Source organism: Alnus glutinosa, chromosome 10, assembly GCF_958979055.1.
Source record: "Alnus glutinosa chromosome 10, dhAlnGlut1.1, whole genome shotgun sequence".
In the NCBI taxonomy this organism is placed as follows: Eukaryota; Viridiplantae; Streptophyta; class Magnoliopsida; order Fagales; family Betulaceae; genus Alnus; species Alnus glutinosa.
Genome location: NC_084895.1, coordinates 24,300,860 through 24,327,239, shown reverse-complemented (window position 1 = coordinate 24,327,239; position 26,380 = coordinate 24,300,860). Strand labels below are relative to the sequence as shown.

Sequence of the window (26,380 nt, the reverse complement as noted above, 5' to 3'; positions counted from 1 at the left end):
TTTATTTAAATAATAATAAAAAATTGTTGATGTGATATAAAAAGTAAAAAAAATTAACAATGTTTTGAGTTGATGTTTTTTGAAAGGGATGAAAATAAGGGGAAGGGGGAGGGGAGGGGGTTATTAAACGGGGCTATCCTATTCGGGATAACTTAGAATATTATCTGACTTAATTATCGAAGATTCCCATCCGCCACCAAACGTACACCACTTTTAACCATATTCTCTTTCTTTTGCTGGCACCGATGGTCCAGTCGGATGGTACAAAAATCTACATCATGACAGTTCAAAACCTTGTATAATGAAAGGAACTAGCCTTGGTCCAAAGGCATTTTTCTCATGGAAAGTAGTGTGGGGGCAAAGGAATTCAATTAGTCTATTTTGAGAAAGGAAATGCAACTCTAGGCAGACGTGAAGAACTAGGAAACCCAATCTAAAATCCAATTGCACTTGTAGCCCTCAATTGTTTTTGTGATAAACGTGCTTAACAATTAACATGCAGAAATAGCAAATATTTCCTACTATAAAGACGTAGTCTTTGTGAGCTAATTTTCGTGCCAATTTCTATCGACAGTACTGCTTCGATGGTTACCACTCATTACACAAAAAACCCATCACGGGATGGAGAAGCAGCAGCAGCAGAAGGAGGAGAAGAAGATCAAAAACTAAGCCAAGAATGCAAGGAACTTCTTCTTTCTCTTCCCAAAGAGAGAGGATGCAGAACCCCTCATATCTACAAGTTCCAAGGGTTTTGGTGCCAGCCAACGGAGATCCAAGCCATAATCTCCTTCCAAAGGCACTTCCAAGCAAGTGACACTGACGTGGTGTTGGCCACCATACCAAAATCAGGCACGACATGGTTGAAAGCCTTGGCTTTTGCTGTTGTGAATCGCAAGCGTTTTGCTGTCATGTCAAACAGCCATCCTTTGCTTGCATTCAACCCCCACGATCTTGTACCTTTCTTTGAGTACAAGCTCTATGCCAATGGCCAGCAGCTTCCTGATCTTTCAAACCTTCCTCAGCCTAGACTTTTTGGCACCCATGTTCCGTTTTCTTCATTACCTAATTCCATCAAGAAATCTGATTGCAGGGTTGTTTATATTTGCAGAAACCCACTTGACACTTTCATCTCCTCTTGGCATTACATGAACAAACTTAGGCCAGGATCTCAAGCCCCAATGTTGCTAGATGAAGCCTTTGAAATGTACTGCAAGGGGATTATAGGGTTTGGACCCTTTTGGGAGCATATGTTGGGGTACTGGAAGGAGAGCATAGAGAAGCCTCACAAGGTGTTGTTCTTGAAGTATGAGGACATGAAAGAAGACATCACTTCTCAGTTGAAAATATTAGCAGAGTTTCTGGGGTTCCCATTTTCTTTGGAGGAGGAGAGAAGTGGTGTCATTGAAAAGATTGCAAAGCTGTGCAGCTTTGAGAATCTGAAGGAATTGGACGTGAATAAATCTGGCAAGTCGATTAAGAACTTTGAAAACAAAGATTTGTTTAGGAAGGGTGAGGTGGGAGACTGGGTGAACTATCTATCACCTACTATGGTGAAGCAACTAACCAAACTCATGGAGGAGAAGTTAGGTGCTGCTGGCTTGTCATTCAAAGTGTTCTCTTAGGACAAGCAATAAATGTCCTCACCTTATGCTATAATTGCATGGTTATGGGTATGGATAGATCTGGTGAAGAGATCATTCGAATAAATGTTTCAGTTCAGACAATGTATTGTTAAATTTCTTGTTTTTCAATGAAAGCATTTCAGTTCTAGACAACTGAAATAAAAAGATTTGATGTTTGTTTTCCGCACTTATATTTGTTTTTAGACCGAGTAATGATACTCTTCACACTCATTTCACGTTGAATAACATTATGTATTTTAAGTATCTTCTCATTTCAACTACTTAAGGAAAAAAAAAAAACCCGACATGTGTTAGCTTGTGTAAAATGAGTGTTAAGAATAGAATCACTCTTCTAGACCGGTTGGATTGTCAAAGGAGTTGCCAAAAGCCAAATCATAATTAATTGGAACTTCCTCTCCTACCTTCACTAACTTAAGCATCGGAGGTGGCTCTACCCAAAGCTAGCTCAATACATTTTGAGGCCTAAAGGCAACAAGTTTAAGTAATATATTTTCCTTATATTTAAATATTAATTAAATTTTCTCTTATTCTCTCTCTCTTCTTCTTTCTTTCTTTTTTTTTTTTCTGAACTTTTTTATATCTAGATAAATCATGCATATCTTCTAGTAGACATCTAAAATTTAAAGTATTTACAAATTAAAGAAACACGATTTGTAATAATAACAAAATTATATTTTAAAATTTAAAAATAGAACAATAAAACCTGATTTGTCAAAGGAATTATTTCAAATTCACTTTATGATAGGATTATCTAACACTTTCAACCTGCACAAAGAAAAACAAATAAGTTTAAATTTATTATTTTTAATTGTAAAAATATTTTATGAATAATAATAATAATAATGTAAGTGATTTATTGAGTATTTGGTAACTAATATTTTTCTCTCTCTTTTTTTTTTTTTTTATTTTATTTTATTTTTTTTTAAATCACTAATCAGCTGTGGAATGATTTTAATGGCTTGAAGAGTGAGTTGTTGGAAAATGATGAAATTAGAGTAAAAGACAAAAAATTGAATTTGAATAAGACTTAGAATAGAGAAATATAGAAAAAATGGATACTTATAAAGGGATGAGTTTGTAATTGATTAAAATATTTTAGGCTTTCCATCTTAGCATTTATTTATTTTGAACATCGAACTCCGTCTTTGTGTAGCATAATTTTCAATATTTTGAATGTTGGAATTTTCTACATGTGGGTTGTATGAAATTTTCTACAAACCGATATTATGTTTGTGCGTGGACATGTGTAACATAATTAACATTGAATGTTGAAGCAATCCATATCTCATGCAAATGATCAAGTTGGCAGTTAATTTATAGTTGTCCCTTGTAGGAGTGAAAATGCGGGCGGATGTATAAATAACTGTCCGCGTCTGTTATTCCTACCTAACCGCTATCCGTACATGCGGTTAGCAAAAATCAAAATCCGCATATGTAGATGCAGATAATGATTTTACCACATCTGCATTCACTATATATAATTAAATTCACAAAAACGTCATTTTAAATTTCGTTAGTTTAGGATCTTTAGATTCTGTTATGTTTTTAATTCTTTTTTTTCTTTTTCTTTTTTCACTATCATCTCAAAGTCGTACCTCATTACATTTATATTTTTCTTTTTTTTGGTAATCCAAATCTCAATTACTCTATGAGATAAGGACCCTCTATGAATGATAAATTAAAGCTTGCATATAGTAATAACTAGATTATTTAATCTTGCATATAGATTTATATAGTAATTCAAAACGCCCATTACCTCATATGCGAATAGCGAAAAATAACTGCACGGATGTGAATAGTAATCATATAATGCGAATGCGTATATCTAAAAGTAATAACCGCATTCACATTCGCATTTTCACCCCGGTCCCTTGTAAATTCTGATTGGTATATATGTTGCTCAATGCTCTCATAACAATGCCAAAAAAACTCTACCCATACCATAAGAATGGATTGCGTAATTGGAAATTATTATTAGGACAAAGATTCCCTCTATAAAAATGACTGTCCATTTTTTTTTCTTTTAAGTAAATTGGGAAAGGTTTATAGGACTCAAAACACCGAAAATGGGTGGACTCCCTAACAACATACCCAAAACGAAAATTACAGAGCAAATAATAAATAATACAAACAATAAGAAATGAGTCAAAAAATGACCCAGTCCGTTGGAGGATGGGTTCTATTTAAGAATGTCTTTGATATTATTTGTTTCTCTTATTTAATCCTATCAATTTTTTAAGCCTAATTTTGGAATGTTGGATAATCAAAGTTTTTAAGAGAATGGAATGATATTAATGCCTTTTTTTAATTACTGATTTAATATAATTAGGGTCCTTAATTAAAGAACATTGACTGTAATTAGGGCTTTGTATATATATATATATATATATATACTGAAGATATTCTTAATTGATGTTCATTAATTGGGGCCTTCGGCCTAATGGTGGTGCAGGCCCCGGCACCAAGCTAAACGGGCCTCTCTAAGGAGAACAAAAACGACCTTAACAGGAAGCCGATCAGCACCTGATCCACCCTTTTAAGCCATACCTTGAAACGTGAGGAAGAGATGAAAGAGATTATGCTCCACGGCTATTAGCATTAGAAACTGGAGTAATGTGTACGTGATCCGGAGGTAGATTCTCCGAAAACTAGAGCCTCGACTATTACGGGATCCAGTCGGCCGGAGGACTCCCTGCTGTTCTTGAGCGCAAGCAGGCTGCAGGCTGCCAGAGAAGTTGGAGCAAGCCTGGCTTCAACCTAAGTTGATGTCACTCATAGAGATCAAATCTTTGAATGGTTTTTGTCAGCTTAAGCTTTCAAGCATCCTGGAAAAAGAAAAGATGCAAAGTTCCTTGGTACCCTCAAAGCACAAAAATATACAAGGCTACAAAAAAAAGTTGCACGCCTATCATGAACAACACCAATAAGCCAAAAAAAAAAAAAAAGAGACAAAATTTATGCTAGTCATTAAGGAAAGTAGTATCTATTCCAATTTGGAACAAGATTTAGAGACTGGCATGAAACAGCAGGGTTGCCTGCCCTGGGCTTGCTTGGACCCATCTCGTTGTCAATGTTTTTCAACACTAAAGAGCTGTGAGAAACAGAGAAGTTGCATACAAGCCCCTTCATCTAAACTAATAAAAAGGTGTTTTTATAATCCTTAGTTCAGAAACCTATTTTGTCTCTACAAGCTTTTATTATTTGGATATTTTTATTCTTTTCAGTTGCATATAATATTTTGCTTTTTGAAGGTTACCAAGCCCTGTCTTTAGGCCCATAATTGTCATTCAATCAGTACTTACCTATACTTTTTTCTTCAATGGGGGGACATAGCATAGGAAGAGAAGCATGGCATTTGTCTTTATATTTTCCAATGTTAACCAACACCTGGAACAAATGTCAAATGCAACAATAAATAAATAATGAGGTTCACATTTAACTAAAAGTACAGACCAAACAATACCAATCCGCTGAAGAATACCTTTGCACTTATATTGTACGCTCCTATGTGAGAAGCAAATTTCATATTTCTTCACTCCACTCCATGGAAATTGGACCCTGTGGAATATTGTTTGTTGGCAAAGGCGAGGAATGGTTTTTCTCTATGAAAGGAAAGAGCTCTCCTGAATGTAAGCTCTTAATGATCCAGCTAGCTGGCTGCAACAAAATATGATCAAGAAGGCTTAAAAGTTGACAATTATATGAAGAAGCAGAATACTTGAGCATCTTCTTGTGCAAGCACACCAGAAATATATCTTATCCTTTTCCTAGATGCTGCAAACTTTGGGGGGATGACATAATTGCCCATCCGCCCGTCAGCCATTCAATTCAATTTCAAAGAGTAAAAGAAGTACTCGCCATTATGGGTATTTCCCGCTCCGAGACACAATGTTTCAAGTGACGTGATACCCTACTCTCGTCCTCGGCAACAATAGCACCAATATAAATCTTTTTATTGTCGAAATTCTGAACTAACCACTGAAGGGTTTTAAAAACCTTCCCACCTCCATGCTGCAAAACCCAGAAACGGAAGAACACACTGACTTAGACTACAATCAACTTCTCAGAAGGAAGAAACCAGAAACCAGATAGAAGAGGAAGAATAATCTGGAATCAAGCAAGAAATAAAGCATGTCATAGAATGGTCATAATGAAGTTATGACCCATGCAACTAACCAACTATATGTTGAAACAGCCACATAGGTGTCACTCCAGTCTGTTAACCGCATGGGAGTTGCTTACCAAATGTACATTTCAGTGATTAAGGTGCAGTTGGGGCATCCACCTATGACATTCATTTTTGGGAAGAGGGGAACCTGGTCTGGCTAACTATTTTGAAGTTTTGATGTAGCAGGCATAGACCATGAAATGTACACCATCTCCCCTTTAGAGCTCGTTGGACCAGATCAAATTCTTTTTTTGCCCCATTTCAGTTTGTTCCATAATCAAATTGCTTTCTTTTAATCCTCAAAATTAATCACCGGGACTGGATTCTTTACCAGAATTCTATGAGCACAGATTCTCTCTCTTAAAAATTCGAAAACTTAAATGTAGACCATTTGTTATCACATTAAAAATCTATAAATATGGATATAGACCATCATTTACCACATTAAACTTTAGTTGTAAGATACAAAGTAAATATGTTCATGAATATCTCAAGATTTAAGATAAAATCAATCAAGATAAAGATCACAAGCTGCTAAAACTCCATTTTAGTTAATACTTGGGTCAATGGATCTCAAGACAGGATATATCAGTGCTAGTTATTGATTTCTGGTGTTCTTTATAAACTATTCTGGGCAATCCAAAGATACCAAGGGAACTGTAATCCATTATTTAAAATGACATAGTTTGCAGGATTGCAATTCCCTTCAAAATGCATGATTGCATGAGATTCACCAAATCTTGCGTTTAAACAATCACTTGTGAATTTTTGTCCTTCAAGGAGCCAAAATTCAACCCAAGTACAGATGAAAAAAGACTGGGTTCAACTTAGATTGAATATAGGATGCTTCATATAGGCCACAGGTGGATCAAATAGCCTAATTATGCATAATTAAAATATATCAAAAAATTAATAAATCCATGGATATGGAATCACAAGATTTTAATTCCATTCTATATTCAAAATCAGAGAATATTAAATTCCTGTGGCAGGAAGACAAGAAGTGCGAAGTCATGTAGTCAGTGGAGCCTTGGTTAACTGGATGTAGGAAGGGAGCACAAACTATGCCTTTATTTAATTTTATACACATTATAGTTTGGCTTGGTCAAGGTTACCGCAACAATCTAAAACTTAGTGACCCAAAACTTAGGTGGTGTGATCCAAAATGAAGTGATTTAGAAAATTCTTTACTCCATTATCTAGAACAATGTGAAATATAACAAATCATGATGAGTTATAACTTCAAGGTTTATGTCAAACAGATACATGTAGTGTTATGTTCTTCGGTGGTGATTTCAATATAAAAGGCTTCCAAAAGAACAAAAGAAAAAATAACAATTTTTAGTCATCTTTTCATAGAAGCAAGGAAATTAATCCTGCATAACTAACTAATCATGTCTGAAGCAATTTAAATAAGCTTATTCCATTATACAGTGGCCTGGTAAATGGCATCATCTCAGTAACAATTCCATATGGTAAATAGAACAGATACTTCTATGGAGGAGCAGTGTCTGTGTCATGCCTGTTTAGACACCGACACTCAACCACACTCCTTGGAGGCATGTCTAACACTTCAATAGGATGACCATAGTTTCAAAATATACATTTAATTTTGACACATGTTGGAATTGTTCTTTCATTTAGCAATAAAACACTATGATAATGAAGAGGGAAAAACCACATTGATGGTTTATAAACAATGAAACACCTTGATATTTCTAACACAGATCAACTAGGATATGATATGGATATATGCAAGAGGTTAGAAATGCATATGTGAATGAGCATAGAAATTTTGCAACATAACGTGATATAGATGGAATAAAATATGGTATGTAGGGAAATGAATGGTAGAAGTTTGGAGGACCACGAGAGGACTTTGGAAGAGATTAAGTCTTTATTTTTCAATACATTGTCTCTTTGAACAGCTGCTTTTGTTTCTTCTTTGGTGATTAATTATCATGTTTTTCTTGTTCTTTTTACCCCTACTAGTTAGGTGGCTTCTCTTGTATACTTCCTGTGTACATGGGAGCGCCTTACGATTTTAATGATATATTGATTATATATATATATATATAAAGATAGAATAAAATATGGTTTCCTTTATGTTACAGAGTAAAATAAGTGAGGTATATCCCCCCATGTTTACATTCTGTCAAGTCTACTGAGAGAGAGAGAGAAGAAGAAAAAAAAAAAAAAAAACCACTTATAAGTTATATGTTCAGAAAATGTTGGAAACTCTTTGCTTCTAGATCAAACATATCCTACCAACATATTTCTTATACTCTTTAGGTCTAGCATCCAAACACACTCACTACAAAACTACAGAGGTTTCTGAAGTACAAATTCATACTTCATAATTTAAATAATGATCCTTGTAGAGTTTATCAGGTCGGTTAAAGCAATTCCACTCAATTGCCAGCCCCAATTATGAAAATTAACAGTACAGTTTTGCAATCATGCTGGAGCTACATGACCGAGAAAAGATGGCTAGAAAGAGGCCAATTAGTCTAATATAGTAAAGGAGATATAAGATGGAGTCTTCAACTTTGTTATACCAATTAAAGTGAACTGATCCTTACCTTGATTATTTTTGCATATTTGGTGCAGAAACTATGCTTTCCATGAAGCATGATCCCTACTTTCTCAAAGATATATTTATTGTTATTAAGACGAACTAGCTTTCCAATTCTGGTATGCATTGCATCATCTTGCTTTGATAGAATCCTGTATCTAACAGAAAGATAATTTGGAATTATAAATCAATAGAGAAGCAGATTCAACATTAAAAAAAGTGCCAGAAAACATTCACCTGCTAATAAAGGAAATAAGGTCACCACATCAATTTTTTTAAATCTCCATTAATTCACAATAAAGGCTATAACATCTGTTAAAGTAGTTATCCCAAACCGTAGGCAGATAGGAAAGCATGGATTCAATAATTTAATTTAACATTTTAACACTTTCCTTCACATATAAGCTCAAACTCTCCCTCAACAAGTGAGACTCAACACGTGAAATATTTAATTAAAATATGAGGTAAATGTAGAGTCGAGGTTCAAACTCAAGATCTTTCCTATTATATCATATTAAATCACAAATTATCCCCAAAGCTTAAATTGATAGGAGATAGTAGATTTAATAATTACATTAATATTCTTTCTTGATAAGTAATCGAAATTTTATTAAAATTGAAAGGGCTCAACCCAAGTACACAGGAATCATTTAAATTAATATTCTAATAACATTAAATAGAATTTGCATTGAAAAATGGGTTAACTCTTTTATGTTGAGAAAAAAAAAAAATTGTCATTTTCAGTTATCCTAAGTAAAGGTCTTGTGCAAAAAAGCAGTGAAGTAAAAGATAGTCAACTGTTTCACCACCCATCTTACACAAACAAGGCCAATCTACAATTATCTCCTTTCTCTCTAAAAGATCCTCTTCTGCTAGGATCTTTCAGATGAAGTTGGCACCTACCATCAGTGGCTAAGTGCTTAATAAGACAACCATTCTGAGTCGAAGGGGACACAGGTTGGCCAACTAACTAATAAGCAATAAGCATAATTGATAGTAGTGCCCCTTTATCAAGATCAAGCTTATTTAATAAGACTGACCTTCTAGTCCTGAGCCAGGACTTGCCCTTCCAAAAGTGGGTAGTTTTGCAGAGGTATTCCAATATCCGATCCTTCCTGGCTTAGGTATTCAACGCATATCCTTTCGATGTGGACTCAAGGAAAGCGCACTCCTATCCCTTGATAGCTCACCTGAGTGGCTTGTGCGAGTAAAAGTTCATATTTTTTGTTCTTCTAATAGAGTCGTTAGTTTTGAAGCTTTGGAAAGTCTTTCAAATGCATCTTTGTTTGGTATTCTAGCACTCAGAAGGGCACTTTAGCACGCTAAATAGTTTTCCATGGAAAACAGGAAACCAAAAGACCCTTTGAGTGGCTCATAATAGGAATAAAACACTGAATGTATCACTCTCACAAATACTTGGCTCAATTTTCCCAAGGGGCTATAAATGCATTCTTAACCACTTCAAAAAAAGAACAAGTCGGAAATGTGTGTTTAAGCAGGATTCTTCGCACATCATGCTAAAAACAAGCTTGACTGCTGTCACTAAAATTTGACCTCGCAAAGCTTGAAAATAATCTCTCGCATCAACACAATATATTCTTTCATAAATTCATTTCATGAGTACCACTCATATTGGCGCATAAATTTGATATATTATCTTTCTCATATTTCCCCTCATCCATCCAAACAACTTCATACGGAGTAAGCTTAATTATTTTAACATGTCTAGAACTACAACCAAAGCAGCAAATTGGAGTAATCCTTCCCGCTACTTCAGAAATAAATACTATCTGCTACACTTCTAGCATGATTGAAGAATTTCTGCCCTCACTGGAGGTGAAATCATCAACACATCTAATGGGAACACCTTCATCTGCCCAAGCCTAGTAAAATAGAAGTAAAATAATCCGAGCCTTATTCTTCAGTCCTCAACCTTTATTGGCATCGGATAAATTTTTAAAATCATAATAGTTCAATAATAAGCTAGTCAACTTCAAGATTAAAGTTCAAGCTCTGATTATGCTGGCAGTCATTAAGACATTTAAACATTATACCCAACACAAAGCAGGAGTATAGGACCAAATAATTCCAAAGCGAAGATGCAAGTCAGAAATGGAGCATAACTTACTTCTCAGGTGGTATGATGGAACCTGCTGCAATTGAATCAGTAAGCCAATCAACTTTCAGTATTAAAGCATTCACTGCACACCCATACAAGAACTTGGAAGTTTCTAACTGAGACAGAAAAAAGAAAACTATCAAAAAGTGCAACACCAAATTCCCAACAATTAAGAAACCTAGCAGTGTGAAAGATAACAAAATAAAATACTTTATTTAATATGTAAAACAAAGTGCCACAGATTAAACCTTCATAAACTTCTGAAAACATTTGTTCTTTTGGATTAAGAAGGCTTTCACCTTAAAATAAAATTTAAGAGCTCATATGACTATGACTCTTATGAATCATTCTAATGTTTGAGTTCCTTAAGCCCAGAAAAGTAGAAACTGCATGAGATGCTAAGAACTAATACTTGGACACTCAAACACTTGTAGTAGTTACCCGAGGAATATAAAAGTAACCACTAATAAAGGAAGATTATACTTGTATGTACGTCAAGAACAATTGATCAATAATATCATACATATTTCTGTTCTTTAATCACTTTTTTGGCCAGACAGCCCAGACCCAGAACCATCACCCCCCCTCCTCCCCGAACCCCCAACCAATGGAGAGAAAAAAAAAAAAGAAAAAAAAAGAGAGAGAACCTTGATTCCAAAGATGTCTAAGGATCTGCAATAGGTAATCGCATTTAGTTAATTGTTGCTATTAAGACCATCAAAAGACTTCCCAATCTTGTCATCGCAAGTTATAACACCAATAACTTTAACCTACAGAAATGGGCACCCCTATTTTGCTGGAATCCAATTCACATGTTTCTGTCCACAGTTAAATCATATGTAAGTTCACTGGAGGTAATTATTTTGAATACCTCATCACCATGTTTAACTATTGACTTCATGTTTGAGTTCCACAGCAAACAAGTAGCACTTAGCATTTCATGAACTCATCTTATATTGTCCTTGCAAGTTCTTCATAATGATCATACCATTCTTGGAATTGTAACTAGTCTAAACTAGATTGTCTCCTCTACCAAATTGCTCAATATATAGCATACGCTAACTATATATTATAGAATGAAAACCTTCTAAAATCATTATATCTTATCACAAGTTTTCCTCTCAACTAAACAACGCTCCACAGCAAAGGCGCCAGGTAGTCTGCTGGAACTCTAGGAAGTCAAATCAATAACCCAGGATTGATTAAAAGGCTTCATCAGGACTGGTACGGTTTACAGGTAGGAAATCTAGCCATTACCACCAGAAATTTAATAAAAAAAAAATCCGGATCTATCAATGTAATCAGTTAATCAAGTATGACCACAATCACACCAGCTACAAATAAACAATTCTTGTATGAAACAAAATATCTAGCAGAAGAGAAGGATAGCCACATGTCCTGGAAATCACTAAAGGAGGCTATAAGATACCAGACACCCATAATGGACAATACCTGATACCATCTAGTAATCACCTACACATTGCATTTGAGAAATATCAAAATTAGACATAAGGTCTCACCAATAGTTACACAAGTTAAACCAAAAGCAAGCTTGATAAACAATTATTGTACAAACAAAAGATCCAGCATAACTAGTATTCCTCAATCATTTTTTTTTTTTTTTTTGATAAGTAATTGTAATTATATTAAAAAGCGCAGAGGGGCGCAACCCTTATACACGGGAAGTATACAAGAGAACCCCTAAAAGGGACGAACAGAAATTAAATTTAAAAATTCTACAAAAGTAAAAGAACTCGAACTATAATGGGGCGCTATCCAAAAAAATAAAGTATTGAGCCACCGCTTCCGTAGCTCCACCATGGGTGTCTCTACATCTTCAAACAGTCGAGCATTCCGTTCCCTCCAAATACACCACAGCAAGCACACAGGAGCTAACCGCCAAACCTTTATAGCATGACCATCCTCAAGCGCCCCCCCCCCCCCCCCCCCCCCCCAACTATTCAGCAACTCCAACACCGTACGAGGCATAACCCACTCAACCCCGAATAGCATAAAGACGTAGCTCCAAAGAGCCCGGGCGAACTCACAGTGGAGCAATAGGTGATCAATAGACTCCCCGCTCTTCTTGCATAAACAACACCACTCAATTACTATCACCTTCCTCTTACGCAAGTTATCATGCGTCAGAATTTTGCCCAAAGCAGCTGACCAAACGAAGAAGGCCACCCTTGTTGGAGCCTTAACACGCCAAATATTCTTCCAAGGGAAACACTGAACCAATGGGCCATTCTTCCTAATTAACTCTTTGTAGAAGGAACTCACCTCAAATACACCTTTTTTAGAGGGATTCCACACTAACCTGTCATCCTCCCCATGTCGATTCGAAGTGGAGTATAGACGATCGAAGAAGGAAATGACCATATCCAACTCCCAATCCTGAATTTGTCGTGTGAAGAGAACATTCCACTGAATAACACCATTATGAACCACCAAGTTATCTTCCACCATCGCATCTTTAAACCTTGCAATTCTAAAGAGAGCAGGAAAGCATTGCTTCAAGGATCTATCCCCACACCACAAATCTTGCCAAAAACTAATGTTAGAACCATTCCCCACTTCAAATCGAATAAAATTTCGAAAATCATCCCACCCCCTCCTTATATGCTTCCAAACACCTACTCCAAAAGAACCCAAAGCCTCTTTCGAACACCACCCCCCATTTAGACTATCAAATTTGGCATGAATCACCAAACGCCATAAAGCCTCTCTCTCCCTACCATACCTCCATAACCACTTACCCAAGAGAGCTCGATTGAATAGAATGAAATTGTGAACTCCCAACCCACCTGCATGCAAGGGTGAACAAATTTTGTTCCAATTTACTAGATGAAATTTGGTTTCTTCACCCATGCCACCCCAAAGAAAATCCTTTCTAATTTTATCAAGACGATTAGCCACCCTCACTGGAATAGGAAACAAAGATAGGTAATAAGTCGGAATATTGGAGAGCGTACTATTGATAAGAGTCAACCGGGCACCCTTTGACAGATACATCCGTTTCCAACCCGCTAACCTCCTTTCCATTTTCTCAATAACTACATTCCAAAAAGCGGTGGACTTATAAGAAGCACCCAACGGCAAGCCCAAGTAAGTCATAGGCAAAGAAGCAACCCGACATCCAAGAAGATTCGCCAGCCTTTCGACATTCTCTACTCCACCAATAGGAACAATTTCTGACTTTCCTAAATTGATTCTCAAGCCAGAAGCTGCCTCAAAACATAAGAAAATACATCTCAGATGTCAAATCTGTTCTTCTTGAGCGCCACAAAAGATCAAAGTGTCATCCGCAAACAGCAGGTGATTCACAACTAAAGCCTCAGAATCCCTTGACCCCACTGAGAAACCTGTCAAATTACCCTGATTCAATGCAGCAGTCAGCATCCGACTCAATGCCTCCATAACAACCACAAACAACAGAGGAGAAAGAGGATCTCCTTGTCGCAACCCACGAGAACTACTGAAAAAACCGGCTGGGGTTCCATTTACAAGAATAGAAAATCTCACCGTAGAAATACAAAGCCTTAAGTCATAAGATATCACAAAAGCAGTCTATAAGATACAAGACAGCCATATCAAAGATACTAAATTCCATATACTTTTCACCCACCTATTACATATAAGAAATAACTAAGTTAAACTTCGGAAAAACTAAGCTAAATTACAAATGCCATAGAAAAATTTGTTAGAAAACATCAAACTCTTAGCAATGATATTTATCTAAAATTTCCATAGGAGATACACAAAGATGACAATGAAAGTAGACATAGATAGCAAATTAGAATGGATAACAATTATTTTTGGTGTTTATAACATATGGTAGCAATCAAGTAATGACATGACCAACTACATGAGTTGCAGTAAAATTTTCAATATTTATATATTTGAAACAGATGTGTCAGTCTGGGTTGTCCACCTCCACCACAATAAAAAATAAATAAATAAAACTAAGAAAGAGGAACAAAATAACTGATTGCTTCTAAGGACCAAAGAAGAAAAAGGTTCACACCAAGTCAATAGAGTGCAGAGAGGACCAGCTTTAGGAGCACCAACTCAAAGATATAACGAATCTCAAAGGGGGAGGGGGAACAAAATTAATAAATAAAGAAGAAAATGTCTTAATCATAAAAAGCAAACCTTTTTTAGACAAAGAATAACAGGAAAGTGCCGGCAAATAGATCTTGAACTTCTCTTTCCCCTTGACTTTGGAGGGGAAGGGATATCCCAGAGAACCATGCCGCCATATTTACATATTAGTCCTTCAATTTCCTTTCCCTTCTCACTAGAAAAACCTGTAACAAGGAATTCTATACCTTGAAAAATCAATCTCTTCCCAACCTTAATGCAAGAATTTGTGAGACAGCTTTTCATGCCATAAGCTATGGACCATGGTTTGGACAATTTTCGCCTTTTACTAGCTCTAACAGTTGAACCTACATACATTTGAACAACAAAACAAAAAGATTAGGTGATGGGACACACTAATTTCCACATAAAGAACAAAAGAATCAGGTTTGGGAAAAATGGAGATATAAATTGAAGGATGCATTAGACAATCAGTGTTCAAGTCTTACAGTTTTGGTGTAAAGTTTGTCGCTTACGAACATTCTTTGTCCACTGGAGCAGGTCCTCTGCTTTAGAGAAACGAACTCGCTTTCTTACAGAAGCATTCTTGTCATGGGAATTATAGCATTCAGATTGTATATTTTGACGACTTTTGCATTGTTGATGCTTAACAATGGATCCTGGTAGTGTACCATGCTTGGGACATGACCTTTCGTTTAGAACAAGAGGTGAAGTCCTCTGCTCCAATGGCTGAACCAAGAGCTCACCACATTCTCCTTCAATTTCATCATAGTTTCTCTTCTGATTTGCCACTTCTGCAACTGAACTCCTGTTCATAGTAGTTTTATGATTATCCTCATTATTTCTACCAGCTGCATACTTGGAAACAGACCTTAAACATAGCAACTTAGTAGAACCCCATGACTGGTTAAAGTAATGGCAACCCTCTTCCAAAAGGGGGGCGTGGTTGGGCAAAAGCATGCTATAAGTCTTAAGCGAGGTCAACTGCCTTCTAGCTGATACCCCAGAACTTTCCACATGAACTGTGTACATAGCTTGCTCATCCCCATGTTCAAGTTCAATATTTTGATCTAGTGTCCTTTGCAAACTCTCTACCCCAAGTTCTGGTGCAGGTCTAAAGCATTTTTCCCCATCATTCTGATTCTGAGCTAGTGTTGAACCGGCATTTTCGGTAGAAATACTGCACGGGACAACAGAACAAAGAGGATCAACATAAGAGAGGCTTGAAGATCTAACCACATCTTGAGAAAGCAATATCCCTTCACGAGCTTTGTCATGTAGACCTTCAAAGGGTATGCTTGGCTGTGAACCCAACTTAGACTGGGATTTATGTTTCTGCACAAAAGAGTTCCCGTCTGGGGCAATATCCGCTGATTCTGAGAGAAAGCTTGTCTCAAGAAAACACTTGGGGAAACTCTTATCATTATTCTGCTTCAAGAGTGCAGAGGTATCTACTTCCTACCAAGAGGGAGATGGAATGAGGGAAAAACACCAAGGACAAGAAAACAAAGCTATCAGATTGATGAATTCAAGTCATATACTTGTCTTTACAGAAATATGGATCAATAAATACTGATTCAAACAAGCTGCACAGAAAAATAAGTAATATATGGGGTTTGAAATGCCACCATTTATGACTCATGTGGTGCATCCAGAGAACAAAAATGAGACCAAGATTTTAGCCACTAAGTTGAAGAAGCTGCTATCAGGATTTCCCCTATGACCAGATAACAGGATCTATTAGAAGTTCTTTTCATTTGTTCTAGGAACTTCTGACTTATTAGTATTTAGGAGCTAGCTTTGTTTTTCGATTTCAGGAGTTTATCTTCTATATTTCCTATAGAATATATTGCAACTTTTTCTTTTCTTTTTTCGGGTTTCAAATAAATCTATTACATATCAGAGCATTAGATATAATACATATATATATACACACATACATGTGTGTGTGTGTGGGGGGGGGGGGGGGGGGGGGGGGGGTGTAGAAATGACATTTCCAGCTACAATGTGAAGTGGGTAAAATATTAGGTTTTGGCAATCTGCAAAAATTGAGAAGACATTCAAATTCCCATTATTCACGTAATTCAGTGGGAAGGCTAGACCACACCTTTGAGAAGATTTGATGCCTGAGTGTTTATTAGATTTATATAACAAAAATCAGCCTTTAGCTTAAACAGGGTTCGACCTAAATACACCAGTTACCTTTCTAAACTTCATAGTGTGCACATACAATTTAAAAGAAATGATGATTATGCTGGCTAAAAGAAAATGAGGGGATATATTTAAGGAAATTATTTAGATATTTTTCTTAAGTATTTTAGATATAATAATAACAGCAGTCTACAGGGCATCCTGGGATTTGTTCTCTTATACATCATGAAGCCTACTAGTTATAGTCAACGCATACCATAAGCAACAAAATTACGCAAATATGTGGAATACAGTTGGAGGGATACGTAGAGGAGAGAGATGAAGTGGAACGGGCACACACCTTCACAGTCTCACTACCTAACCAGGACCTTATGGGCCTCTCTGGAAATAAATAAGTTAGCCTATCTTCTCCTTCCACAGTAAATGAAAAAAGGAAAAGAGAAAATCATATGTAATCATGCATCACTGAAGATAGAAAAAAAGGAGGCACATGGAAGGAGAACAGTAAACTCACTGGAATTCCCTGAGTTCAAAGCATGTGGGGAAGAGATTAGATTGGTTTGAGGTTGACGTGAAGTTATATCCATCATAGCAATGCCAACTGCCTGGACACCATAACTATCTATTTCAAAGCAATGCACCATGATAGGAAATCCTAGACATAGTACGACCTAGGGTTTCATCTTTTCTACATTCAACTGATAAAGGGAATGATGTGGGACAAGTCACAAAACATAACAAAGCAAAATTAGGGCAAAGTGAGGAGAAAGAAGCTAGAATGAGAGAAGTCAGGAAAGAGAAGGGGAAAGAAAGAGAAAGAGGGAAGAAGCTATGGGGAAGGGAGAGGAGAGAGAGAATCAATTTCTCATAATTTGATTCTATCAAGGTCTGGCTGCATTGGAATACAAAAGAAACTTAAATAGATTTACGAATAAACCCTAGGGCAACGTCCATTTATTGACTTATCCAAAATGATCTAGGGCAACACCCATTTTTTGAATTGCTTAAAATCATCTAGGACAATCACCTATTTATTGAATTACCAAAAACAACACCATTGACTCTTAAAAATTAAATATAACATACAATTAAATACTAATAACTCAATTAACTAATAGAACCTAAATAAAAGTAGATGGACCCAATTAACTCTTGTATCGCCTCTTGCATTAGGGAAAGACAGCTCAAATCCCCAAACTATTTGGGATTGGAGAAAAATATTAGCATATGTTCCCTTTGTTTTTCTTTTTGGGAGGGGCCAAGCTTCGTAAGCATGGGGGAGGGCAGAAGGTGAAAATCTCCTTACCTGTGCCATAGATAAACCATCTGAATTTTCTTGGACCGACTGATGCAACATGGAATCTGCGTATCTGGCCAATTTTGAGTTATTTGAAACCAGAACAGGATCATGAGAAAGTTTCTTCTGACTCTCACAATCAAGAGATTCTAAAGGAAAGTCCTTTATTAACCCCATATCCATGTCCACATTGTCTTCTAAATGTTTTTGTGCAGGACTATCATCAAAATTTACTTGTCGAGACCTGACATCTAAACAATTCATTCTATTATCACATCTATAATGATCATCAGATAGAGGAGTCTCTTTGATATGAGACATAGCTGAATCACAAGTACACTGATGATCAGGGACACTGTAAGATAACCCAACATCTTCATATGCATCTGCCATAGCAACATCATCAAAGTCAGAAAGAGAATCACAGTTGTCAGTATCCTCGGTTGGGCAATGGAAGGCATCTTCCAAAATCTCCAACCGTGCTTTCTTCACCTGAAGGGCAACTTCAAGTACCAATTCTGTTGACAATGCTTCTGTAGTTGATCCACTCTTCACTAATTCGTGTATAACCAATGCTTCAGATGCTGTGATAGATAGTTCGACTGCTTCATTGACATCAGCACCTTTGAGGAACCTGAAACTGAATTTCTCTCCATAATGCCTCTCAGAGTCCTTGTCATTGGGGGGAGATGTTGGAGAAACATTCACCACAGTTCTTTGAATGGAACTAGGAGGCAACAAATTTCGCCCACCAGCACCACAATGCAATATGGAATGAGTCTTCTCCCCAGAACCAACAGAGTATTCAACTAGTTGCGTTGACAGAACTTTATTAGATTGAAGCAGCTTTTTTGATGTATCCAACTGTTGAGTTGGGCTGTACTGTGAGTCACCATACGAGGAAAGATGTAGATGGAAGTGAAGAACCTATTGATGGAAGATATATAGATTAATCCAAGTTCTGACTAAATAACCCCAACAAGATAATGAATATTTTCTAAGAGTTTTACTGAAAATGTCACTGTAGTTAGGTGCTTCCTGTTGTATACTGGTTGTGTACTTAGGGGCACATTATGCTTTCCATAAAATTTTTCTTTACTTACAAATAAATATATATATATATATATATATATATATATATATATATATATATATATAGAGAGAGAGAGAGAGAGAGAGAGAGAGAGAGTTTTACTGAAAAGGGATGTAAACACTTTATATTTTTATAATTAATCGAATTATCATTAAGAGCATAAGGCGCCCTTAAATACACAGAGAGTATACAAGAGAAGCCACCTAAGTAATAAGGGGAAAAAAAAAAAAAAAAAAGTCAGACGTTCAGAGATACAAAGTGTTGAAGAAAAAATATATCAACTCCTACAAAGTCTTTTTGTGGTCCTCAAAATACCTATCATTTCTTTCCCTCTAAAGACACCACAAAAGGCACAAATGCACCATGTTCCAAATAGCAGCACTCCTAGTGTTACCTGCAGTCCACCAACAAGCAAACAAATCGACTAGCCGTCTAACCCAAAACAACCCGAATCGATTGAAGAAAACATTCCATATGGTACAAGCAACCTCACAATGAAGGAGAAGATGGTCCACATAATCCCCATTCTTTTTGCACATACACACCAATCAACCACGATGATGTGGAGGTTGTCTATGGTAAGGATCTTCCCTAGTGCCGCCAACCACACAAAAAAAGGCACCCTCAAATGGGCCTTAGTCCTCTAAACACTTTTCCAATGGAACCAGAAGCCATCATGAGAATGCATGACCCTGTAGAAGGATCTAACACCAAATAACCCTCTTTTAGAAGAAATCCACCACAACCTGTCTTCCACTTCCCTTCTCATTCTATCTAAATACAACAATTTGTAGAACGAGGCAGAGACATTCACCTCCCAATCCTGAGCTGCTCTAGCAAAGTTCACATTCCACCAAATGGCACCTCCAGAAAATGCATGAGCGCCCCAATAGTAGCATCCTTTGCATGAGCAATACTAAATAAATAGGAAATGCCTCTTTAAGGGCTATATCCCCACACCAACGATCATGCCAAAAACTAATTTTGTAACCATCACCCACATCAAATTTGGTGTGACTACAGAACTTCCCCCAGCCCCTCCCTAATGTTTTTCCATAAACCCACCCTTTAAGCACCACTAGGCTCACTAAAATACCCCCCTCACCATAAACTTCCATATTTAGCGACTACCTCTCTCCACCAAGCCTCTCTCTCAAGCCCATATCACCCCAAACATTTAACCAAGAGAGCAAGGTTGAACCTCAAAAGGTTCCTAATCCCCGACCCTCCCTTAGAAATTGGTGTACACACCTTCGGCCAACTTATCAAAAGATATTTGAATTCTTCGCCTATCCCACCCCATAAGAAATCACGTTGAATCTTCCATATTTAGGAAATAACACTTCTTTTTGCAGTTCAAAATTAGAGGGGAATACCAAACTTGCAAATTCATTAAGAAAAATAGTCTATAAAATTAATATTGCTTTTCGGCCAGTATGGTTAAGAACTTACATTTCCAGGAGACGAAGATGAACTAATTGGTGAATTGTCTTCCCCGGATAAGAATAAATGACAGTTGTTAACTCTACGTTCTTCCCTTGATAAAAGATTTGCATCTTTATTTTCATTGGGATTGCCTTCAAATGATGCCAAATCCTATCCATTTCAACGAAGAAGATATATCAGTAAACATTTTAAAGAATTAAAATCTTCAAGTGTTCATAGCACCAATGGTCAAGCATAGCATAAGTTTTCTTTTTTCTTTTTTTCTCAATTGTTATTTGACCTTTATCAAAATCTACACCATCACAAGTTGAGAAAAATTCATTACAACATACTAAGAAATTGAAGACTAATAATTGCCAATATGTAGGCCAGAAAGAAGTAATTACATTCCAATTCAGCTGTTTATGGAGTCTAATTTTATTCATAGCTAGACTATGTTTCTACTTCTAAGTTAACCGTGATGGTTAAGAAAGATCTCATGTGATGATTGCAACCTAATAACATAAGGATGGGCAAAGGACTCATAGCTCAGTGATGATAACTCTAGAATGAAAAGAGTGGGTTAAGCTTAACAAAGAAAAAAGTCCAAATTGATTAGGAATTTCCTATTATAAGATGATTGCAAGAGATTTTGGATCATCAGTTTATCATGGATTAATCTGTTATTGTTGACCTATCAATTAATAGAAGTATCATCCCCATTCTTCCATGTGCAAGCTGAATTCACTGAACATAGAATATTGAATAAAAATGACCAGCAAAATGAAAAGGAATTTTGAGAAAGCGGAATAGAAGCTAGCACCATATTTTTTAGTTATTGAAGATAACATCATCTTTTCAATTTCATTTAGTGAGGTAGAAGAAGAAGAAAATAGTAATGATGAAGCTGATGATGATGTGAGAAAGTACGTTACAAGTTGAGTGCACGATACTGTACTATTCATCACAGGCACTCTGAAGTAATTTCATTAGAACTTAGAGCAAGTAGCGTGAATTAGTGCAGCTAATTAGATTCTAAGAAAGTTCTTATATAGCCTCACAAATTATAGCCAGCCATAATTGATGATTAAATCATAATTCATCAGGTCCTCTTAACTCGTGATTCACACTGTGGTTCATTATCACTTATAAAGTGTGAATCTTCACGACAATACCATACTTTGTCTCCTTAGTCTTCTTCTCCAGCATGTGTTATATGTGGTACTTTGTGGACAGGTTCCAAAAGAAAACAAAATATCCTCCTGACATCAAGAGAACTTTTGCTCTAGTTTTTCTTTTACCGGGCACAGTTCTAGATTTTTGTTGTAAAGCTTTGCCAAAGTTTCATTTCTCAGACTCTATATGTTAGTCTCAGCTTTCTAATGTAAACATTAGTTTTTGTCTTAAATTTTTTAAATAAAATAACTTTATTGGATATAGGAGTGAGCTCAAAATACACAGGGAGTGTATTAGAGCTACTCCTAAAGAATTACAATCTCAATTCAGAAGATCTAAAAGGAGGTGTAATGTAAACTGTCGAAAGCACTCATCCAATTCATCATAGCTTAAGTGTTTTTACTTTTGCAGATTTTTTAAATTTATTTTCTTTTCGCTCCTTTTAGGGGTACGCTTGTATACTTTCTGTGTATTAAGGTTGTGCCCCTCTGCACTTTTTTAATGAATTGACATTACTTATCAAAAATTATACAAAGATCTCAAAAATGAATACTTGATTGCAAGCCAAGGACACTCAACACCTTCAAAAGTCCTATATTCCTCTCTTTGCAAATTATCTACATTATACTCAAGGGAACAACATTCCCAATATTTATACTCTTATGATGACCAAACATACCTCACCAACAGCATTGCAGTTTCTTTTTTTCTTTTTTTTCTTTTTAATGAATAACAGCATTGCAAATTTTACCACCAGTTAGATCTCAATGTATTAACTTTCTTCTGATGGTAATTTGTTGCAGTCGTCCATTCAGTAGCTTTGGGTGATGGACTTCTAATCATGAACTATTTTTAAGAAGAACATGTATCTGAATAGTGTGGAAGACTACAGGTTTTAAGTTTTAACTTTTGCACTTAATCAGTCGAGAAAATCTTCTGTGTTTTCTGTATGGAATAGAAGCTGAACGGTAAACGAAAAATAAAGAATTGTAAACAAATCCTTCCAAACCTTAAATGCTAGCTCAGAAGGGGTTTGAGATTTCTTTATGTGCTCATCGAATGGTTCTGCTTGATGTTGCTGAAGCCAACCAGGAAGCCAAGCTAAATCCTGCAATTAGTAAATTTTCAAACAACACCATTGATTGACAGTTATAGCTTGCTAGCAAAAATTTTAAAAGCAAACACTTAGAAAACAGAATGATAAACTAGTTGCTTTTATTGTACACTTGGTCCTTTCCTCTCAAATTCCCGCACAAGTAATTAAAATATTTTTTAACTCCATTTCTTTTTCTTAATTTGTCTGTGAAAACTCCTTTAATGAGAAAAATAACAAAAATACACAAATTCAGAAAAGTTAGAAAATTGTGAGATATTATATGCCGCTGTCTATTTTTTTTTTTTTTTTTTGATAAGTAATTGTAATTATATAAATATAAAAAGCGCAGAGGGGCGCAACCCTTATACACGGGAAGTATACAAGAGAACCCCTAAAAAGGACGAACAGAAATTAACTTTAAAAATTCTACAAAAGTAAAAGAACTCGAACTATAATGGGGCGCTATCCAATAAAATAAAGTAATGAGCCACCGCTTCCGTAGCTCCACCATGGATGTCTCCACATCTTCAAACAGTCGAGTGTTCCGTTCCTTCCAAATACACCACAGCATGCACACAGGAGCTAACCGCCAAGCCTTTACAGCATGACCAACCTCAATCATCCCCCCCCAACTATTCAGCAACTCTTTAATATGCCGCTGTCTATTTATAAAGTGATTTGACCAAGATATTCTTTAGTTCTTCAATTGAAATCTCTCGATCTTCAAAACACCTTGCATTCCGCTCTCTCTATATACACCACATTAAGCACAAAGGGGACATCCTCCAAGTGTCTAAAGCGGAACAACTTCCCAACTAGCCTCTCCAACAAGCCAACAATTCTATCACTCTTCTAGGCATAACCCATTCTACTCCGAAAAGGCGAAAAATCAAAGTCCATAATTCTCTTGCCACTTGACAATGGAGAAGAAGATGATCTATGGATTCCCTGCTTCTTTTACACATATAACACCAGCCCAACACTATGACTTTCCTCTTCTTCAGGTTATCCAAAGGCAGAATCTTCACAAGAGCTGTTGTCCACACATAGAAACACACTCTCGATGAAACCTTGACTCTCCAAATACTCTTGAAAGGAATTGATGAACTAGCCGGAATGGATAACATTTGATAAAAACAACTTTACTTTGAAATTCCACCACTTGGATGGCATCCACCAAATACTATCCCTACCACCTTGTCTCACTCTGAAAGAGTACCATACATTAAAAACGCAATCACAAAGTCTACCTTCCAATCCTGCACAGGTTTGATAAAAGATAAATTCCACTAAAGATGTCCATTAGAAAGCTGCAAATGATCTGCCACCCACGCCTCCTCACAACAAGCAATACTAAATTCCGGAAAAGATTCCTTCAGTAGCTGATTCCCATAACATATATTTTTTTTTTATAAGTAACGAAAAAAAAAAGAAAAAAAAGTCATGCCACCATAAATTATGCCAAAAACTATTCTTGGTTCTATCTCCCACTTCATATCTAAAAAATATCGAAAAAAAACTCCCCACCCCCTCCTTATATGTTTCCACACTCCAACTTCAAAAGGTCCTACCACCTCCTAAGAACACCAACCTCCGCCCATACCGTCATTATTTGCTTCCACCACTGATCTCAACAAGGCTTCTCTATCCGTAGCATAACATCATAACCATTTACCCAAAAGAACTTGGTTAAACTTGGTCAGATTTCTAACCCCCAAACCACATGTTTGCTTCAGAGAACAAATCTTCGACCAATTTGCTAAATAAAACTTAAACTTCTCATTTATACCTCCCCATAAAATATCTTGCTGAAGTTTTTGCAAGTTTTTTAGCCACATCAATCAGAATGGGAAATAGGAGCAAATAATACATAGGCAAATTGGACAATGTACTTTTAATCAAGATCAACCTTCCTCCCTTCGACAAATACAACCTCTTCCAACTAGCCATACGCCTTTCCATTTTTTCCTACAAATGCCACCCTATATAGAGAGGTAGATTTATATGATGCTCCTAAAGGAAGACCCAAATACTTCATTAGTAGCATAGCTACCCTACATCTAAAGATTTTAGGAAAATTTTCTGCATCAACCACTTCACCTACTGGAAAAATCACAGATTTAGATAAATTAATCTTCAACCCAACATCGTTTCGAAACATAAAAAGAGAACACAAATTATTGTGTTGCCTCACGAAAGATCAAAGTTTCATCAACAAACAAGAGATGAGACACTACAATTTCTTCACTATTCTTCAACCCCACCAAAAAACCTGATATAGCCCTCTATCCACTGTGGCTGACATCATCTTACTTAGAGCCTCCATAACAACCACAAATAAAAGAGAAGATAACGGATCCCCCTATCTTAAACCACAAGAACTACTAAAGAAACCAAAGAGAACACTGTCAACTAGAGCAGAGAAACACATCGTAGATATACAATGTGCTAACCAAGCTCGCCATTTCTCCCCAAAACCACTTCTCTTCAATAAATACAACAAAAACTTCCCATTCACATGCTCGCAGGCCTTCTCTAATTCCAATTCACAACAAGCCATGGATCCCTGGTCGAATTCGACTATCAATACATTTATTAGCAACCAAAACTGAGTTCAATATTTGTCTCCCCCTAATAAACACATTATGCGAACTTAAGATGAACTTCTCCAACACCTTAGTACTTGATTTCCCTCTTATGGAAGCAAATTTCATAAAACGCCTAAACAGATTGTCAATAAGTTTTGGAATCACAAAACTAGTGCAGTGAGATTTTTACAGAGGACATGGCAGTGAAAGACCTTATTTGCTTAAATTCGAACTCTACACTACTCAACTCCTAGATGGGTTTCCTTTTTAAAAATTGGCAGATGAAATGATGTCTTTGTCAAGTGGTAAGCATACAGATACTGTCATAGAATTTCAACAGACAGCCCATAGTTAGCAAGACCACAAGAGCAGGAAAATTCTCAAAGAAAAGATAAAACACCAAAGAGAAAGCACCACAAACCCACTCATCAAATGTAAAACCAAATACCCATTCATGAAACCTTGAATTCCATAAAATCAGCATCCTTTCTGGTTCTGAGAGAACAATAATTTATTTGGACAGCTAGACCAAATACTCGAGCTAGGCGCTATGTCCAGAATAACTAAATCATTCGCAATTCATAACTTTACTTACAATTAAACCAAACCCAGTTCAGTTTGCTTGCAGAGAAACACGAAGGAGAAGGGAAAAAAAAAAAAAAAAAAAAAAAAAATTTGAGTAAAACTCATTTACTTCACATTTCAATCTACTTTTCTCGACTGAAAAAAATTAAAGAAAAAAGAAATCTACTTTTCTCGGCAACCAACCAGATCGATGGTAGTGTTGATGTTATTAGCATTGAAATAGAAGGAGGGGGAGAAGAATTCGATTACCTCGGAGAACTGAGGAGGACGAAACCCTAGGCTGCACCCCATTGGATCGGATGAAAAAGGAGGGAGAGTCCGCGCTGGAGCGCCAAACAGGGCCTTATTCACTAGGTGGAA

General features: G+C 36.4%; 2 protein-coding genes and 1 long non-coding RNA gene across 3 annotated transcripts; 1 reads left to right on the top strand and 2 right to left on the bottom strand.

Moving 5' to 3' along the window:
- Window positions 1-552: 552 nt before the first annotated feature.
- On the top strand, window positions 553-1,811 carry LOC133880191 (cytosolic sulfotransferase 15-like). The gene has a single exon (XM_062319090.1). It carries the CDS (start codon window positions 585-587, stop codon window positions 1,620-1,622), a length of 1,038 nt encoding a protein of 345 aa, XP_062175074.1. The 5' UTR covers window positions 553-584; the 3' UTR covers window positions 1,623-1,811.
- Window positions 1,812-3,624: 1,813 nt separating this feature from the next.
- Window positions 3,625-5,295, bottom strand: LOC133880693 (uncharacterized). The gene is made up of 3 exons (XR_009902365.1): window positions 5,125-5,295; window positions 4,946-5,030; window positions 3,625-4,468 (listed from the first exon to the last, which is right to left on the bottom strand). It is a non-coding gene; the product is annotated as an uncharacterized LOC133880693 (long non-coding RNA).
- Window positions 5,296-5,477: 182 nt separating this feature from the next.
- LOC133879230 (uncharacterized) lies at window positions 5,478-26,380 on the bottom strand. The gene is made up of 9 exons (XM_062317761.1): window positions 26,270-26,380; window positions 22,761-22,859; window positions 20,603-20,746; window positions 18,067-18,984; window positions 15,098-16,067; window positions 14,661-14,956; window positions 10,515-10,621; window positions 8,394-8,544; window positions 5,478-5,654 (listed from the first exon to the last, which is right to left on the bottom strand). Exons 1-9 carry the CDS (start codon window positions 26,309-26,311, stop codon window positions 5,478-5,480), a joined length of 2,904 nt encoding a protein of 967 aa, XP_062173745.1. The 5' UTR covers window positions 26,312-26,380.